Genomic DNA, 20,858 nt, shown 5'->3' with positions numbered 1-20,858 from the left:
GTGAGAAGAACACAAAGGAAGCATCTGACCCTCAGCCCCTGGATTCTCTTTGGGCTCTGACTCCAGATGTTCTGGAGAAAGGAGAATCCCTGAAGAATCCAAGTAACATGTTGTATCCAACTGCAAAAGCTCAAAAGGTGCCTGGTCACCCTCAAGCACCAGTACAAGGCACTGGGAAGGCTACCACAAAGCCGAAGCTCCAAATCAGAAGTTTTCGCTCCTCTATCAGCCTCTCCTCCCCAACTGCTGCCCTCTATTCTCCACCTGCTCATCTGGCCCTAAGCATCCACATACATGATATCCTTTCCCAACTTTCAAGCACCAGAAGGACCACTCCGCTTCTGAGAAAATCCATTCCGCCCTCCCCTGCCAATGATGACCTTCCTCCCTCCCTTGATAATCCCTGCAATGCTGACCTTTCACCTGGAACCACACTCGAAATCTACCCTGCAGTGAACTCCCAACCAATAATCTCTTAGCCTCTCAACCTCCACAGCTGTTTTGTAATTAGGAGCATCTTTGAGTGAGCTGGAGGGACATTCACTGCCACCATATGTCCATGCATATAAACACTTGTTCCTTTGACCTGCAAACAGCTGGAGGGAGGCCTCCAAATCCACTGTCACTCTGACTTGTGGGCTTTTAGGACTATCAGCTGTCAGGAACCCAGGAGAGCCCGCTAGCAGGGTGGGCTAGCAGCAGCAGTGTGCAAATCAAGGGACTCATACAAAGCTACTGGAGTCAATGACATCTATGACCCAAAGCAGGTCCTGGGCCTGCTCTTATCACAGAAAGGTCACCCACTATGGGTTCCATTCTGAGTTTGTTTCTGACCAAGTTTGGCCAGTGGAGGAGCCTGCAGAAAAAACAAAGGATAGTGGTGGAGACGGGGGACACCGGTGGTTCTTCCAGATCCCTTTTCAGCAACTTCTCCAGAATGGCTGGGCGTCCTTCAGGCCCGGGTGCTCCTGGTTCCAACTTTCTCAGAGTGAGCCAATCTTTCCTGCCAACTCTCACCCTAGGGGAGGAACAGCTTCTTACCATTGCCATCTCTGGGGTGCCTGAATATCCCATGTGGCATCTCAGCTGTATTAGGAACCTGCACTAAATTCCCTGCTTGAAATAGCCCACATTTCTGGCTTCCATGGCTGGACCCTGAGAGATTCGGATCACAATGGAGGTGGGTGCTTGCCCGAGCAAACTGGCAGGAGAGACCCAAGTATGAATCTTATGCTTCTAAAATAATTCAGACCTACGTGACTCCAGCTTCCTGAGAACCCCACCAATAATCCTTTCCTACCAGTGTTTATCTAGAGCCTTTTATTCTTTTTCATCTGATTTAAGTTTCACTTCACGCAAGCAGCAAGCAGAATCAAGTCAGAAAACCCTGCGGGACATCTCAGACGCTTCCGTTTTTTCATTCCTCCTGCTTCCCACCCAGGGCTCCGTGTCCAGAAGGCTTCCTGGGTGAATGATGTCATCAATATGATTACACTGGCTTTAAACTACAGTCAACAAGGGGAAATGAGACTCTGTAATTGCAGGAACATATGCGGCGTCGGGTCCCTTTATCTACTTCCTTCATGATGACTCTTGGTTCTACACCGGTGAAGCAAGTTTTATTGACATCCTGCAAAATGACTGAGCGAGTCTATTAGCTGCAACCTTCTGTGCTGCTAATGGCTCTGTAACACTTTGGCTCAGGGGCTTAAAACAATCAGAATTCCTTGGCCTCAAATTCTTCTTCTACTCCTCCAAGAGGCATGGGGAGAGCTGTTATACTCTGCATCCGGCTGAGACCACAATGGCTTTTTCTCACACCAAGACCTGTCAGCGGTACAAAAACAAAACAAAAAACAACCAGCACTTCACAGAGAAGGTTCCCTGGCCTCGACAATGAATGTTTCCCTTCACTTCTAGTCCTCGGTCAGGCAGATGCTTGGGGCTAGGGGTGTAACTCGGTGGTCAGAAGTGCTTGGCATGCATAGACCCTAGGTTCAATCTCTAGAACCCCCTAAAGGCAGACTCTTTATAATATTTCATTCTGAAAATGAGTGATGAAATTATCTCCCCAGCCTTATTCACCCAGACACACACACACACACACACACACACACACCCAAAACAGACCAGTTGTTCGATAAGAGATAAATACTTTAAATATTCCAGCCTCCCAGGAACAAAACTTGGCACTTAATCTGCCACAGCTGGCCCATGTACCAAATATAGCACCTGTAAATTCCCTCTCTGTAAACCCCATCTGAAAGGGAACAGAAAATAACAGATTCCCCCCTTCACCTGAGAAACATGTTTCTACTGCTCTCTAAATACAACTTTATTGAGTTGTTTTGGGGGGCTCAAAAGTACAAATAGAGACCCACAAATCACATTCCAAATAATCCAATGTCATGGGTCAAGCTAACAATTTGCTGCATACAATATGCTCAATCCTCTTACCCTGACACAATCAGTGACATCTATGGGCCAGGAAGGTCACAGTAGAGTGGGCATCCAGCCCACAACTCTGTCCCTTCTCAAGTCTTAATGTGCACGTGTAGACACCTCTGCAGGTGAAGTTTTGTGCACATGCACACATTGTCACTCAGCCACTCTGGGTGGGAGGGACACACCCCTGAAGCAGTTGGTCCTTGGGAAAGCACACCTAGCAGGGGATGGCCCATGCAGGCCTTGGGACGAGCTCATATCATTTGGGGAGGGATACCCAGGAGTCTGAGAACTTGGAGCCTAGCCCCAGAAGAAACCACAGAGCCCACAGGCCCTGCCCAGTGAGGAGAGTCATCAGAGGACAAGTAGGGACCAGGGCAGGAGACACTTTTCCGAAATCTAGGGATGATAGTGAGATAAGCTGTTCTTTCATTATCTAGACTGTTCATTATCTGTCTCACCTGAGCACAGGGAGCTTGCCTTTCATCTTTGTAGGCCTAGTGACCTGACAGACATGAAATAATGAATGTTTCCCTTCACTTCTAGTCTTCTAGAATAGGGTACAGTTCAGGGCTAAGAGTGATGGTGTGGTTCGGCCCCAGCCTTTTGCAAGACAGTACTTGGTGATCCCAGCCCAGTCCTCTGGATGTGAGCCCTCAAGCCTCAGAGACCCTCCCACAGCTGCCACATCACCAGCCAGCACAGGTTCCACAAATAGAAAGGGTATCAGCAGCAACCATGTGCACAGCAGAATCCTTTTAGGATGATTTCTGAGAACATGTCCAGGTCACCCTAAACGTCATAAATCAAAACCTTTGTGTTGGAGACAGTGTGTATATGTTGGGAGTGTCTCCCTAGGTGATTCGGAGGCATTTGTGACTAACAGCAAGTCGTGGAGCCTTCTAATTATATGGAGGATGTTGCAAGCTAAATTGTGTCTCCCCAAAAAGAGGGTGATGTCCTAACCTCCAGTACCTGTATATGTGACCTGACTCAGAGAAAGGGTCTTTGCAACTGGTCAAGTTAGAATGAGGTAACTTAGCGAGGTCCCTAGTCTAGTATGACTGATGTTCTTACAAACAGGGAAATTTGAACCTGGGCACACAACACTTATTGTAGAGATGAGGTGAGGGCAGAGGTTGGCATGATGTATTTGCATGCCAAGAAATGCCCAAAGCTGCCAGTCAAACACACAAGAAAGTGAGAGGACGGAATTCACTCTCCCTCTGAGCCCTTGATTGCCTTGACCTGGGACCTCTAGCCTCCCAAACCAGGAGACAATAAATTTTTGTTTGTTTAGTCACCCAGATTGTGGTATTTTGATGCAAAAGCCCCAGGAAACCAATACAAAGGTAATAGGGTCAGAGCTTAGACCAAAACCCTCTCCCAACCTAGTGCCTCTCCACTCGGCCTTGCTCTCATTGCCCTGAGCCAACCAGTAACAGAAGGTGCTTCTCACTGGACTGCTGGTGACACTTACCACTGAGTTTTAAGCAGAATGAATGTCAGTGGTATTTTCTCCACCTTAGGGTAGAGGGGTGATTTTCTGTACAAACTCTCTTCAATGCCACACTTTCAAAGTTAGGGTTGCATTTGATTGTTAAATTTTTTTCTTACTGATCTCCAAGACCAGGGTTGATGTCGAAGCCAGGAATGGGTCCCCAGGAAGAAAATACTCTGGAGTCACAGGATGTGAACTCCCCAGTGTACCAGGAAAGGGCAAAGTCTTGACTTAACAAAGTCATCCTCTTTGAAAAGATTATCCAAAATGTCCCCACATAAACCTGTGGCACTTTCTTCCTCTGAACCAAAGCTGGCTGGTCGACAGATGACTGTCTAGCTGTAGCACCTACATGAAGGCCACCTGTGTCACCTCTACCTGTCCTGTTGCTTCTGAGAGCTGACCCCAAATCATCGTGAGTCTTGGGCTGGAGCACTGAACTTCTATGGGGGAGATCAGGTTCCCTCTCTGCTTCCTGCTCATTCCCTGATGATCCATTTGGGACCTGGTTCTTAGCAAAACTGCCCCAGTGATCAAACTGGATAACTGCCAAAATACTCTTTTCCCAGCCAGATACTGTTACCAGGTAGGTTTTCTCTCCGGGATCCACTCAAACCTGCTCTCTGCTCAAAATCCTTCATCTGCTATTTAGTTTCGAGTTTGTATACAGTATTACTTCCACCAGGGTGCACACATTGTAAGCTTCTGATTGTGCAATTAAAGTTTGTATCTGGCACATGAAACTTCAGGCATCAACAAGCAAATTGAGAACCACTAAGAGGGAATTAGAAAGGCCTAATTGAATCCCTCAACACCACTCAGGCAAGTAAAGTCAGACCATGGGGAATGGCCAGCCACGCAGCAAACTCCTGCCCCGGGAAGCTAAACCAATGGAAGAACCAATCAGAAAGGCAACACCAGTTAACTGCAGCTTCCGGGCAGGTAGCTGGCAAATTCCTACAAAGTTGGAAACGTGGAAAACAGTCCTGAAGGGCACCGACTTCTCACTGTAGGTGCCACTGTATATTAATAGCAGCAATCAGTCCAAATTACAAAACCAAGGGTTGCATGCCATATTGTATTGTTCCCTGGAAGAATTCATTCCGTTATGTAAATTTGGAAATGTTTTACCTTCATAAAGTGTTTTTCTGGTTCAGAGAACACATATATCCTTGTTTTGAAGGTATTTTTTCTTAGAAATAGTTTCTCTTCAAAATTAATTTGGAATACTTAAAGAATACTGCAGGTTGCTAAATCATTACTCCGCCCAGAATGCCCACTTTTATCTTGTCTGACCTCAGGTACTGCCTACAGCTCCTACTTCCAGAGGCCCAGGGCTGTCTTCCAAACTTTATTTTTGCTCCAAGAGTTTGCCCAGTTCTTTCGTGCCTTTGAAAAGAACAAGATGAAGGACAGGCACAGGGGCATCTAATCTGGGGTGATAAGGGTCCGTCAGTCCTCCCCCACCTCTTCCTGTCCTGTCCTGGCTCCAGCTGGCCAATGCTGCCACTTGGGGAAAGTGAACTGCGAGAGGCTGTCCAGATCCCAACAAGCCCTCAGCTGGCAGCACCCGACACTGCAGTCAGGCCTGGGCACTGGAGTGGAGTTCTTCTTCTCCGAGGGGATTTATTTATGGTCTTGTTTGCGGAGCTGGTGAAACGAAGCTGGGCACGCTGGCTCAGCGTCCTCCACTTTACCCTTTGGGACCCAGCCTTCCAGACCCTGTGGTTTCCCGTTTCTCAGCTCCCAGAAGACCAGGCAAAGTCAAGGTCCCTGGCTCATAACTACTCCTGTGGACTCTGCCTTCCCCTCAAACTACTTTGTCCTTCAGGGTCTGACCTCCCTTTTCCCCAGTCCCTGGCTATTTCCAGGCCTGACTCCACCTGCTCCTGTAAGCTTTGATCTCATTAAGGCAAAACAAGCAAAAGGCTCCAGGCTTCCAGTTCGCCCTACCACCCTCAGCCCAAGCGCTTTCTGCTTCTCGCTGGGGCTGGGCTAGGACTACGGGCTGTCCAGAACCGCGCGGCGCCACCAAGAACCGGTCCCCAAGCTCCGCTCCCGGCAAGGCCACCTTAACTCGGAAAGTCAACCGTGAACTTGCTTCCGGGGGCTCCCGGCTTTTCGGCTCTGTTAAAGTCCACCAAGCAGCAGCAGCAGTTCCCGGCACGCGGAGACGCTGCCAAAAATCGCAAGGATCTGCGGTTGTTTTGCTCTGGCTTTCCACCGGGCTCCACCGTTTCCTTTTCCCCGGGAGTGCGCCTCCCTACCCCCATTCTAGGTCTATTGGCCACTTGATCTTTGCTCCTCTGTGGTCCAGTTTCAGTGCAAACTTCCCCTTGCCCATCCAACCGGACTGATTTAGAATTTTAGGCCCGAACCGGGCCCCTTTCTCCCTGTCCTTACAGACAGCCCAAGTCCTGGCAGGGCGCCGACTGGCCCTCCTCTTTCCCGGGGGAAAGGTGGGCAGCACCCAGCCTCCGACACAGAAAAGCAGCCACCCCTTCCACTACCTCCCCCGCGGCACCCAGAAAACAAATTCTCAGCCCCGGGTCAGGTTTCAAACGGACCCCACCTCGGATCGGCTCTTGAGGCTGCTCCGCTTAGGTCGGAGCAGGACATCCTTGAAGTCGAGCTTGAGGTCCGCATCTATGCGGGGCATGGTGCTGGCGCGGCAGGGCGGCCGGCTCCTTCCTGCGGCGGAGGTGGCGACAGTGCCACGGCCTGCGAGGGGCAAGGGCGGTGCGAGGCGCGTGCGTGGCACGGCCGCCAAGGGGCTGCTGTGCCGCGGCCCGGGCTCCCGCGGGCCCGCGCGCCAGCCGGCTCTTCAGTGCGCCCGCCCCGCGCCCCCGGCCGCGCTGGTTCGCCCCGCCCGGCGCCCGGTGGCCACGCCCCCGCACTCCTTGGCCGCGCACCAAGAGCCAAGAGCCGGGTGGAGAGGCCAGGGGGCCGCGGGCGTCTCCCAATCCGCTCGGCGTACAGTCCTGCTCATTGCTACCACCAAATTGTGCACCTGTGCACCATCTAGGCTATTACCGAGGATCCCCTTAGAGAGGGGACTTGGCGCATTACCGCCTTATCCAAGGGTAAAGGCCAATCCTTGAGAGGTTTGACTTCTCATTACTCCAGTTTCAAGTCCAGCGTGCACCAAGTGCTGGCCTCTCACATGCCAAAGAAGGAGAGACCCTTGGGAGGCTGGACGGAAATACAGGAAACCAGGCGGGGCCCGTGCGAGCCTAAGGCCCAGGGTTCCATCACTGTGGAGTGGGGTCAGATATCAGTTTAACAGCGCTGGGTGGTTTGGGCCATTTTTGGATACCCTTTAGATTTCAGAGATTTTTGCTGATTTTTATTTAGAACAACAACAGCGAGGTCTATAGTCAGCGCAGATCCTGGGATTTGAGGGACCTGAATCCTCTCCAGGGTTACTAGTGACATTTTTTAATTTTTAAGAGAGAGAGAGAGAGAGAGAGAGAGAGAGAGAGAATTTTAATATATATATATTTTTTTAGTTATCGGCGGACACAACATCTTTGTTTGTATGTGGTGCTGAGGATCGAACCCGGGCCACACGCATGCCACATCCCCAGCCCCATCAGAGTTCATTTTTAGTCACTTGTTGAGCTTCCTGAACCTCTGCTGCAGCTTGGAATGCGCTTAAGGACTTTTCCTGCACCTGCTCATCCACCCTCAAAACAGCCCATCCACGGGAGCTATTTTGCAGATAAGGAAAGTGAAGTTCATGCAAATGAAATACTTTGTCCAAAGCCCCCCAAAAGTTAAATATAAGTCCTCTCTGTCCTGGAAACTTACGTCAACCTTTTGCCACAGCTGTTTTTTAACCCTAGGGACCTCTTTTCTGTGTGAATGGAAAACCCGGTTCCACCACTTTCTAGCTGGGTAACCTTGGGGGAGTTAATTTCTCTGACTCATTGTCTCATAGGTTAAAGAAGAACTTAAAGCTACCCTCTCCCAGGTTTTTTGTGTGAATTAGATTGTGTGTGTGTGTGTGTGTGTGTGTGTGTGCAGAATGTACGTTCCATTGTAGTTGCTCAATAATAATGGTGATTATATTATTTGGGGTCACATGTTAACTTATGTGCATTGGGTTTTATAATCTCAGACTACATTGCTAACTGCACAAAGCCAGGAATCACTTTCATTTTCTTTCACTTCTCAAAAGGCTCTAACTGTTCTCAATGTACCCTGTGGCTGACCATAAAGACAGAGCACAATGTTCATTTTAACACAAATGACTGCCAGTGACAAAAGTCTTCAGCCATTCCACTTGGTGACATGATTATCTTTGCCTCACAGGAATTTTGAAAAGTTTCATGGAAGGAAGTGAAAGTTATCAGAGAGCGGGAAGATAACCACAATTAGTCCAGCCAACAAGTTATTTATGACCCACCCTTATCACATCGTTGAAAGCTGGCCAGATGTGACACTTACAAATAGTGGGGAATCTCAGTTCCTTAATTAAAGACTAAATAAAAGTCAAATATTACCATGTCATATAGTAATTACTATATGACATGGTAATTATTCTTCAAAAAGGGAAGAAAAGCCAAGCTTATTAAGCATCTGCTCAGAGTGAAGAAGGGCAGAGGTGGCGGAGGGCTTTATACTCAAGGGCACACACACACTGCCTTATGGGAAGAGCCTCCTTCGCTGGCCCTGGCCTCATACTCCAGGTAGTATCTCTTCTCTTGGTTTACTGCCCACCCCTCCTCTATTGGAAGAGACAGAAGTTCAGTTTACACATTCCATTCCCCCTCCTATTGAAATGTTCCAGCATAACTGTATCTTCAGACACAAAGTCATGTTCCTTGGTGAATCACTAGGAGTCCCTGATTCTCTCACACCAACAGAGACTCTACTATCCTGTGATCTGTGCCCCAAAGGCCCATGTGTTGAAGGCTTGGCACTGATAGGAGCAGGTAGAGCCTAGTCGGAGGAAGTTGTATTATAGGGAGCATGTCCTTGGAGGGACTATTGGGACATTGGTCCCACCCCTTCCTCTTTGTTTCCTAACTACCATGAGGTGGGCATCTACTTCTGCCAGGTACTCCCCACTATGATGTACAACCTCCACCAGAAGCCCAAAGGCAATGGGGTCAAACAACCATCGACTGAAACCTCTGAGTCTGTCAACCAAAACAAACCTTTCCTCCTTATACATTGATTACCCCAGGTATTTTGTTACAGCGATGGGAAGCTGACTAACAGAATCCTTTAGGCAGCCTTTACACTGTGAACAGATTTCAGCTCCTCATATCACAAATAATAACAGTGATAATTTCTATCGAAACAATGATTTTACGAAGAAATTATGACTAGACGAAGCCATAAGATATATCCAGAATCCAACCTGAGAACATTATCTTAACTAAGGGTAGGGTGATTCCAAAAATTACATGCGAAGATAACCTCTAAAATTATGTGGGATAAATTCCACATGGTGACTGTTCTTTTATATATTCATGGATTCAGTTTGCTAATATTTTGTTAAGGATCTTTACATCTAAACACATGGGGTACATGAGTCTGTAGTTTTTATGTCTTTAGCAGGATTATGATGGCCTCATAAAATGAATTTGGAGTGGGGCATGGTGGGGCACACCTGTAACACCAGCCACTCAGGGGCTGAGGTATGAGGGTCACAATATTGAGGCCAGCCTGAGCAACTTGGCAAGGTCCAAAAGACTTAGTGAGATCCTGTCTCAAATAAAAAGTAAAAAGGGGTGGGTGAAGGGTAAGTGAGAAATGAGAGATGGAGACCAGGCAGAGACACACACAGGTTTACCTGTCAGAGCTGACACATAAAGGCCGTCTCTCTATAGGAGAGAGAGGCAACACAGGCTTGAGTTCTGGAACTTTTATGGGACAGGCTCAGGAATCAGAGCCTGGCAGGTCCTAATGCGGGTGGTTAGGGGTTGGGTTGGTATGAGGGAGTGGTGAGCCTTTCTCAGAAAGGCCCTTGGGTGGGAAAGTGAAACTTTTTCCTTAAAATGGCAGCTGTCACTTAAGATGGCCATCCAGATGCTAAGCCCCACCTTATAGTGGGGATGTGACTCAGTGGTCAAGAGCACCTATGTTCAAACCCTTGTACTAAAAAAATATAAGAATTGGGAAAAGTTTCTTGATGCTTGGGATTCGTTCTTTAGGTATTTCATAGAATTAATCAGTGATCTATAATTATGAAGGATAAGAAAATTGTTTTTTGATAGACAAATATCTCAAAACCCTAAAATAATTATAATTGAATAGTAATTAAAATCCTTAAAATAATTCAAAATCACAGTATTTAGTATAATGGGAATAAGAAAGATTTTGCTCATATTTAATGTTTTGTGGTATTTTGCATTCTTGAGAAAATTTGTCCCATTAGATTAAGAAAACAATCTTCTAATACCAATTCAAAATGAACGTTTGGGTATACCTGTAATCCTATTTACAGGGGTTCACTTGAGGCTTTGACTATATTCCTTGTGGCTTTGAAACTTACATATTTTTTTTTCTTTTTCCCAATCTTCTTTTCCCTAAATTCCTCCCTGATCTTCTTTCCCTACACTTCTCCTCCCCGATCTTTTACTGATCTTCTCTTTTCTGATCTCTCCTCCCTAACCTCATTTCTCTGAATCACCCCTATAAACCCCCCCTGTTCCTGCTGATGGGCAGAATCACAGCCTTTGGGACAGGAGTCCCCTGTGTTTCTCCTTTGCTAACAAAGCAATAAACCTTTTTCTCAAGACTTTGTCTTTGTTATTGGATTCACCTCAAGGAACAAGCTTTGGATTATAATCCCAGCAGCTCTAGAGGCTGAGGCAGGAGGATCACAAGTTTAAGGTCAACCTCAGCAATTTAGCCTGGCCCTGTCTCAAAATAATTTAAAAAAAAAAAAAAAAGGTCAGGGGATATGGCTCAGTGATAAAGCACCCCTGGGTTCAATCTCCAGTGATAAAAAATGTTTGAGTAAGTGAGTTGAACATGAGGATAAGGTGAAATGTATTCAGGAACATTTTAAAGAGAACATAAATTTCACTTAAAGTATTTATAAAAGCAAATAAATTATGCTGGAAAGTTCCCCTAGCTGGTGAGTCTGCTGTTTTGTCATGCGTGATGATTGCTGGGAAACTGATGAAAATGCAAATACTGCTTCAGAGGTTCTGGGTGGGGCCCAAGGCTTTTCATTTCTGGCAAGTGTCTGGACGAAGCTGGTTCTGGGGACTGGCACTGAGTAACAGGGAGTTAGACTATTAGCATATTTCAAAAGGAAATCTTGTTCCTTGTATTTTTTTAATGCAGCTTAAAATACTTGAAAGTATTTAAGTTTGTAAATGTGACCTTGCATTATCCAAAAGCCTTTTCAAGGCATTTGCTATAATTTACTAAATAGAATTTTTAAGTAAAGAAAATGTCTAAGCAAATAAACAAGTTTTTTTAAAAAAACTTTTTAATTTGTTATATATGAAAGCAGAATGCATTACAATCCATATTCACATATAGAGCACAATTTTCATATCTCTGGTTGTACACAAACTAGAGTCACACCATTTGTGTCTTCATACATGTACTTAGGGTAATGATGTCCATCTCATTCTACCGTCTTTTCTACCCTCATGCCCCCTCCCATCTTCTCCCTCCCCTTTGCCATATCTAGGGTTCATCTAATCCTTCCATGCCCCACCACCACCACATTATGAATCAGCATCCTTAAGTCAGAGAAAACATTTGGCATTTGTTTTTTGTTGTTGTTGTTTTTTTGGGGAGGGGACTGGCTTACTTCACTTAGCATTATATTCTCCAACTCCATTCCTTTACCAGGAAATGCCATGATTTTATTCTCTTTTAATATTGAATAATATTCCATTGTATCTACATACCACAGTTCCTTTATGTACTGAAGAGCATCTAAGTTGGTTCCACTATAAGGTCCTTGCTTAGCATCTGGATGGCCATCTTAAGTGACAGCCACCATTTAAAGGAAAAAGTTTCACTTTTCAGCCCAAGAACCTTTCTGAGAAAGGCTCACCACTCCCTTATACCAACCCAATCCTTAGCCACCCACATTAGGAGCTGCCCAGCTCTGATTTCTGAGCCTGCCCCATAAAAGTTCTGCAACCCAAGCCTGTGTTGCCGCTCTCTCCTGTAGAGAGATGGCCTTTATTTGTGAGCTCTGACAGATAAACTCTCGTGTGTATCTCTGCCTGGTGTCCGTCTTTCATCTCTTGCTTACTCATCTCTCATTCCTCGCTTTCCCTTCATTTTAATGCCGAAACCCAGGATCGGGTTCCCAGTGTGCCTGCTCCCCTGTTTGAGGGTCACTGAGTGTCCCCAGACCCAGATCCTGATTCAATTGTGGGACCAGGCCCTTCATTCTGCAAATGCCCTCTCTACACCCACCACTGGACATTTCAGGTAAGACCCCTGTCTCAGCTGATCCCTACTGTCAAATGAGTCTATAGGTGGTCTTTTCTTTGAGTCCTGAGTTTTGAGCTCTCTCTCACCCCAGACTTAACCCACCCCCCCCAAACATATCCACTGTGCAATCATCAGACCTGGCCTCAATACCTTTTGGATAACGACTCTAAATGGCCACTTAATGGCATTCTAGATCCCAATATTATCAGGGATCTTTTCAACTATTGTGAGTGGAAAGAGATATCATAAGTTCAGGCCTTCTCCTCTCTCTAAGCCCTCTCTCTGCCACTCTTGCTGTCCCACACAAGTCCTCTTAGCTCTCACCTCCCCTACCCAGAGGATGAGCCACCACCGTACCACAATTTTCTTCCTAATGAAGCTTCTGCAGCAACTGTCCCCTCAGCCCCTCCGCCCTTCTCTCCTCCTGCCACACGTTCATGGTCTGCTGCTGCTCAGCCTGCATCTGTGTCCTCTACTGGAGGTGGCTGGGTCGATGGTGTAATCCGGATTCATGTCCTTTTTTTTTGTCGGAACTTTCACAATAGACAATCGTCTTGGGTCCTATACTTCAAGTCCCACCACATATATCAAAGAATTTCAATATCTGACCCAATCATACGATTTGACCTTCCACGATGTCCATGTGATCTTGTCTAACACCCTCCTGCCCGAGGAGTACAGGCGAGTTTGGGAGCAAGCTAGAAATTATGCTGATGAGGTATATCAGACCTCTCTTGCCTGTTGGATTGGCACTGAGGCGGTCCCGGATCAGGACTCCAATTGGAATTATAATTCACCTGGAGGAGTAGAAACCAATTTATGACTTGACTCATGGCAGGACTTAGAAAGGCAGCCCATAATGCTATCAATTATGAAAAGCTCCAGGAAATCTTCCAAGATAAGAATGAAAACTCTTCAGCATTTTATTTTACTAATTGTAATATACTATATTACAATATACTAATCTGGACCCTGAGGCTCCAAATGGAAGACAACTACTAGTGACCTACTTTTCTTCCAGAGTTTCCCTGATATTAAGGCAAACTAAGGCACCTGGAGAGGGGGGTCCCCTCACTCCCCAAGCTGAGGTTCTGGGAGTGGCCTTTAAGGTGTATACTGAGAGAAGGCCTGGAAGGAGAAATAGCATGAGTATCTCAAGTCACTGTTCGGCCTCAGCATCTGTCCCTGGTTCCACTGGCCCACTGAAGAGTCCATTAGGACTGCCCGAACCCTGTTTTAAATGTGGTCAGATGGGTCACTGCGTTTATACATGTCCCAAACCTCGCAAGCCTCCGGGCCCTTGTCCTAATTGCCATCAGGAAGGACACTGGGCTGTTGACTGTCCCCAAGCCCATAGTGGCCCCCTGGCCCTCCAGCCCTTCTTGTTCCCTTTTCCAACTCTTAGGACTGGCTGCAGGGGACTGATGAGGCCCAGGCCTCCATCACCTGACCACTACCATCCCTCCACGGGAGCCCAGGGTAACTCTGCGCATTTCAGTTAGGTCTGTCTCCTTCCTCCTAGTCACTGGGGCTACATGTTCAGTCCTCAAGGAGTTCTGGGGGCCTATTATTTCTATGACCTCTATTGTCGGGGTAGAGGGTGAACCTTACCAACCATTACAGACACTTAGCCTTGTTTGCACTTTTGGCTCTCTAACTTTTACCCACTCCTTTTGGGTCATTTCATGGTGCCCTGTTCCCCTTATGGGAAGGGAAATCCTCACAAAGTTGGGGGTGACGCTTTCTTTCTCCCCTCATTTATGCTTCCATCCAGACTTACCTACCGCTCTGCTGATCCTCACCCTGACCTTAGAACCAACCCCTATACCGTCTGCCAGTGCCTTCCCTTTACCCCCTTTTGGACTCAACTGTCTGGGATGCTTCAAGTCCTTCTATCACCTACACCACGAGCCCATTCATATCCTTCTCAAAGACCCCTCCATTTCATGGCCCAATCACAACACCTGCTCTCCCTCCTTGCTGCTGCTGTCCCTCTCTTTCTGTGGAGCAGCCTTGATCACATTCTCCAGTCCGCTTTGCTCTCCCCTCCGGGGATTTGAGCTGCTTTGGGACCCAGGTCTGAGGGCCCAGGACAATGACCACACACCTTCTTCAATTCCCCCAGTGCTCTCCTTCTTCATCCACTCACCAGCCTCATTTGGGTAAGTGACTTCCGCCCTTCCCCTCCCCTCCTCGTCCTAGAGACAGCAGGGACAAGTCTCCTCTCTAGAGACAAAAGTTAACTTAGATCTTGGCCCAGCACCAAGATTCTCAATGTTCCCCTCCCTTCCCCTGGCGAGTTCACTCCCGGGTCTTGGTTCTCAGCTCCTCAGCTGAGCTCACAAAAGCCCTGGCCACCAAGACTCTCTACCAGCAAAGCCAGAGACTAGGGAAGAAACGGGTGATGACACCCTTTTCTCAGTCCCAGAAAGGCTCCGGGGCCAGTGAATTGTGTGGTCATAAGCCCCTTTCACTGCTGTCCCCAGTCTCACTCCGGTTTGGCCTAGCACCAGGGGACACCTCCCTCCAGCCACTCCAGCACTCTAACTCGCCGTAGGGAGCTCCCAATTCAGAATCCCATCTGACTCACCTCTCGGCTGCCCTCTTGCCCACTCAGCCCCACTCCGTTTGGATCCTGACTAATTCAACTTTCCACTCAGTCATGGCCCTTCTGTGACTTGGACAATGGCCCCCTAATGGCACATTTGATCCCAATATTTTATGGAATCTTCATGACTTTTGCAAGCACTCAGGAAAATGGAAGGAAATCTCTTATGTGCAGGTTTCTCCTTTTTCTGCTCTAAGCCTTCCTTTGACTCCTCTTGTTCCCTCACCCGGCTTCTACTTGACACTAAAGCTCTGGATTCCTCCAGAGACCCTACTTCTAGACAAACAAGGGACCCTGAACCCTCCTCCCTATTGGCACAGGACATTGCAAATCTCTGGGTAGCAATCTCTCTGGCCAAGGACACACTGAAGCTAACATTGAAATACAAAAGACAGCCTCAGCAGGCTTGATAAGAGGCCTAAGACTATAAAAAAAAAAAAAAAAGTGTCAATTTAACTTTTCCCTTGGCTACAACACAGAAGAATGACTTGAAAATTTTCTCTTCATCTCCCTGATCTCACATGCCCATTTCACCTTTCAGTGGCTGGAAAGCAGGGATTTGCTCTGGGGGTTCTTGGACACATGCTGGGGCCAACCTTTGCCCTGTGTCTTATCTATCAAAGGGTCTTGACCCTACTGTTTGGGGATGGGTCCTTGCCTGCCGACGTTGGCTGCAGCCTCTCATTAATGAGTCAAAGAAACTCACCTTTGGGGCCCCACTCAGCATCCTGGCTCCCCATCACCTAAAGGAACTCCTCACCTACCACAGCTTCCGTTCCTTGCCCCCTGTCACCTTTTATCTCGACAGGTTTCCCTGGTGGAAGATCCCAGTCTTACTTTCCACACGAGCTCACCTTTAAACCCTGCTCCTCTCCCCCCGGCTCCTCAGGACCCTTCCACCCCTCCTCCTCTCTCCCATTCATGCTCTGAAACTCTGGAGGAGCTTCTTCCACATCCCTCCCACATACAGGAAGGCCCCTTGCTCCAGGCAACATGCACATGGTTCACAGCTGACTCCTCCTTCCTTCAGGAGGGAGTTCGTGGGCAGGGTACGCGCTAGTCTCTCTAACCTTGGTTGTGGAAACAGCTTCCCTCCCCAGTGATGCATCCAATCAGCAGGCTGAGCTTGGTGCCCTCATCAGAGCCTTCATTTGGCTAAGGGAGCCTCCCTCAATGTCTGCTATCCCTCGAATTACATTTAGACTGGACTAAATTCCTTCCCTTGGCTTTTCTTAGGTTATGGGTCTTCCCAGAGAAGCCACGCATCATCTCCCCTTTTGAGGTTCTATGTGGATGGCCTATCTCCCTGCCCAGCTCACCACCCTGATTGCTCCTCATCTTCTCTGGCCCCTTCTTGCATACATTAGGAACCTTCTTTGGCAATACAGTGATGCTGTTCTGGCAAAGCCTAGTGCTGCCTCTTCCCCTTCTCTCACTCTGTCTCCTGGTACTTTTAGACCCCTGAAAAGGCCCCCTCCTCCTCTCGATTCTTTGCAAAATGAACTGGACCCTATCAGGTTATTCTTACCACTCCCTTGGTGACCCACCTTGAGGGCTCATAACTCCTATTTAAAAAGTCCTCTCTGTCCTTTTACACAATGAGACCCACAAGCCCTCTCAAGCTGCGTTTCTCCAAGGCCAGAACCCTCAATCTTCCTTCAGTCTCTGAAGGGCACGAGGACATGCAGAAACATGAGTACCACCCTTCCCCTTTCCACTTTTGCCCTCCTCCCTCATTCTGCACTCCACTCCCAGGGGTCCTGCTACCAGGGATCATCATTCCGATTTCTAGGAGACTTACTGCAACTTGCTCAAGCCATGCTAACTGTACAATCCCAGCTTGATTCTTTAGCTGCTGTGGTTCTGCAGAATCGAAGGGGCCTCGATCTTCTTATGGCTGAAAAAGGTGGACTTTGTCTGTTCCTACAGGAGGAATGTTATTTTTATGTCAATCAATCTGGTATAGTAAAGGACAAGTTAAAACAACTCCAATAGGACCTTGAACATCAGAAACAAAAGATCTTCTCTGCTTGGAGGAATACCAATCCCTCACCAAAACTGGGCCACCCGGGAGAGCGTTCCACCACCACTCAACCTCCATCATTGTTTCAATGACATCCCAAACCCCTAATGAGGGATTTAAATGCTACCCTTTCCCAGAAGGAAGCAGTTATAGAAGACTGACCTATGTCCCTGTTCCTTAAGTGGCCCAATACAAGCAAAAAAGGGGGAAATATAAGGTCCTTGCTTAGCATCTGGATGACCATGTTAAGTGACAGCCACCATTTTAAGAAAAAAGTTTTGCTTTCCTGCCCAAGGGCCTTTCTGAGAAAGGCTCACCACTCCCTCATACCAACCCAACCCTACCTGCCCACATTAGGACCTGCCCTTCTCTGATTCCTGAGTCTCCCCTATAAAAGTCCTGGAACTCAAGCCTGTGTTGCCTCTCTCTGCTATAGAGAGACGGCCTTTAATGTGTCCGCTCTGACAAACTCTTGTGTGTATCTCTGCCTGTCTCCGTCTTTCATTTCTCGCCTACCCATCTCTCGTTCCTTGCTTTCCCTTCATCCACAGTTTAGCTATTGTGAATTGTGCTGCTATAAACATTGATGAGGCTGTGTCCCTGTAATATGCTGTTTTTAAGTCCTTTGGCTATAGATCAAGGAATGGGATAGCTGGGTCAAATGGTGGTTCCATTCCCAGTTTTCCAAGAATTCTCCATACTGCTTTCCAGATTGGCTGCACCGATTTGCAGTCCCATCAGCAATGTATGAATGTGCCTTTCCCCCACATCCTTGCAAGAAACAAGTTTTTAAAAGTGAACATTGCCTAAAAGTGAATAGTAATTTAAAAAAAAAACCACTTGGGATGCCCACATGGATGCTTTTGTGAACCAAAACTTCACCCAGAGACCCCAGAATCTCTTGTTTAACACGACTCTTCTGTGCCACGCTGTGCTAAGTGTTTATGTGTGCTTCCTCGCCTCATCCTCACAGTACAGGATGACAGTCCCTATCACTATGTCATCTGTGCAGGTGAGGAAACTGAGGCTCATCAAATTTTTCCAAGTCATATAATTAACTGGGGTGGATCAGCTCTGGCTTCACCTCCCCCAAACACACTACCCCGTCCCGTGACACCACAGCCTGTGCTTCACAGCCAGGTTTTTGATGCTGTGATACCTTCATGAACAACTCTAAGAGGAGATTCAGAGGTCTCCTTCCCTGGTGAGCTGGCTCCACTGGTCTGGAGGTGGGGCAGAGCATCATGGCAGAAGGGTGTGGTGGAGGAAAGCTACTCCCTTTACAGCAACCAGGAAACAGAGAAAGAAAGGGAAGAGGGGACCAGGTACAGTTCCCAAGAACCTGCTCTCAGTGATGGTCTTCCTCCAACTCTGCCTCCCTGCCTACATTTTCCACCACATCCTGATTCCTCCATCAAATATGAATCCCTCTATGTATTAACCCACTGATGAGGTCAGAGCCCTGGATTCCTGTCACTTTCCAAAAGCCCCACCTCTGAACACTGCTGCATTGGGGACCAAACCTTCAACACCTGAGCCTTTGGGGGAACTTCCAGATCCAAGCTGCTGCAAGCTCAGTCCTTGTCCCAGATGCCCATCCAGTAATAAAGACACAGTTTTGAGAAAAAGGAAAAAGAAGGTTTATTGCTTTGCTAGCAAAGAAGAAACACGGGACTCCCAAAGGCTGGAAAGAAAGCCCTGTTCCCTCAGTAGACATTCCCATGTGTGACCCTTCTTTCAGCCCCCACTTACGACTTGTTTTTAAAATATGTTTTTTTAGTTGTAGGTGGACACCATACCTTTATTTTTTTTATTTTTATGTGGTGCTGACGATCGAACCAGGGCCTCACACTTGCCATGCAAGTGCTCTGGCACTGAGCCTCAGCCACAGCCCCATCTAAGTCATAAGCAACCTCCAGTCTACACTCTATCCTGTGGATTTCCCTATTCTGGCCATTTCGTGTGGGCAGAATCATACGAATCATACGGTATCTTGTGACTGGCTTCTTTCACTCGTGTAATGTTTTCGAGACTCATCTGTGTCGCGGTGTGAACCCACACCCATTCCTATTTCTGGTTGAATGACAATACCCAAATCTCCTTCAGTTCTACACCCAGATGCCTGGCTCCCTCCCACCACGCAACTGAAGAGCCTTTTCTCCTCACTCAAGGGAAGAAGGTTCTACCTACAGGGGGATTATACTGTGTGGCGGTCCTGCAGGGTTTCTTGAGCCAAGATTCTGGGTGGGAGTGTAACAGGGGTTCGCTTGATGCTTGAACTAGATCTCTTGTCACTTTGAAACTTAATTTTTTTTCTTCCCCCCACCCCCGAACTTCTTCTCCTCCCTCATCTTCTCCTTCCTGATCTCTCCTCCCTAATCTCATTTTCTCCGAATCACCTCTTTCAACCCCTCCCTGTTCCTGCTGATGGGCAGAGTCACAGCCTTTGGGACTGGAGGCCCCTGTGTTTCTCTTTTGCTAGCAAAGCAAGGAATTGTCTTTTTCCTTGTTCTCAAAACCATGTCCTCATAATTGGATTGGCATGGGGACAAGGACCAAGCTTTGGGCCACAGGAGGGTGTGGCCCTTCTGAAGAGCTTTGGAAATTGGTGTCACAACTGTGATCTGGGAGGGGGCGGGGGCAAAGCAGCAGGTAAAAGAGGGGGTCACTGACTCTCACTTATGGGGTCCAGGCATTAGGTCCATCCAACCCTACATTTCCAAATACAGTTCATGAGTGTGGCCTCTCAGGGGGTGTAGATTTATAGCCAAGAAGAAATAGAGGAGGGGTGAATATAAATTCCAAAGGCTTAGGTATAATGAGAGGAGAATCCTTAGTGTCTGACTGTCTCTCCTCACCCTTATACATCCTATGACCTCCCACATGACACACACTCTCTCTCTCTCTCTCTCTCTCTCTCTCTCTCTCACACACACACACACACACACACACACACAAACACACAAACTACAACACACCTGAACATTCCAATTTGTAAATAATGTTGCATGATGAGCATCTCTAATCTGAAAGTCTAAAAGCCTCCAAAATCTGAAATTCTGGGATCACCAACATGATGCTACATGTGAAAAATTCCACACCTGACCTCATGTCACAGGTCACAGTCAAATTCCAGATGAACCAAAAAAAATACTGTGTAAAATCACCTCCAGGCTACATGTTGACGGCACAGAAGAAACACAAGTGAGTTGTATTGTTAGATTTGGGCAGGCATATCCACCTAGAGGAGGGGCCACCCCCCTGAGAGGGGAAGCCTCCCCCCATTTTTTACAGGAGGGGCACCCTTTGAGATGAGAACCTAATTTCTAGTTGAGGGGCACCACTTTTCTTAGAAAGGGGCACCCCTCTATATGAGAAATCAGTCCGTAGAGGAGGGGGTCAATCTCTTTAGGGGGACCCACGCCCTAGTGAAGGAACACTCAATCCTTTAGAGGATTTCACAAGACAAGGTTCCAATTGTTACCAGAAGATGCAAGCCCCAATTCTGCATTAGAGGAGCAACCCTCCAGAGAGGGTGAGCATTTCTAAATGAGAGGCACACCCTTCCCTAGAAGAGGGGCACCCCCTTAAACCCCAATCTTCATGGAGGAGCAGTGTCCCTATCCCCTAGAGAAGTCACATACTTGAAAAAGTGACACCATCCTTATTGATTGAGAACCCGAACCGGAAGTAAAGGGGCATCACTCAAGAAGGTGACCCAATCTTTTAAGAAGGGGCACCCCATGCCCTAAAAAATGGGCACACCTTAAGAGAAGAAATATGTATCTAGAAAGTTGGGACCCATACTTGAGGAGGGTCACCCCATGAGTGGGCTCCACATCCTTCAAAATTTGAGGCAA

General features: G+C 47.5%; 1 protein-coding gene across 3 annotated transcripts in view; it reads right to left on the bottom strand.

The window, feature by feature from the left end:
- Gmpr (guanosine monophosphate reductase) overlaps positions 1–6,781 on the bottom strand; it is a 38,219-nt gene extending 31,438 nt beyond the window's left edge. The window contains exon 1 of one of the 3 annotated variants that reach the window (XM_027948204.3): positions 6,519–6,781. In XM_027948204.3, the coding sequence (XP_027804005.3) occupies positions 6,519–6,605 (87 nt within the window). In that variant the 5' untranslated portion in view covers positions 6,606–6,781. The remainder of the gene's footprint in view (positions 1–6,518) is intronic. The other 2 variants (XM_027948202.3, XM_027948203.3) reach the window with 2 other exon arrangements.
- Between the last annotated feature and the right edge of the window lie 14,077 nt (positions 6,782–20,858).

The sequence above is a fragment of the Marmota flaviventris genome, chromosome 6, assembly GCF_047511675.1.
Source record: "Marmota flaviventris isolate mMarFla1 chromosome 6, mMarFla1.hap1, whole genome shotgun sequence".
Lineage (NCBI taxonomy): Eukaryota > Metazoa > Chordata > Mammalia > Rodentia > Sciuridae > Marmota > Marmota flaviventris.
This window is presented reverse-complemented; position numbering and strand designations above follow the sequence as displayed.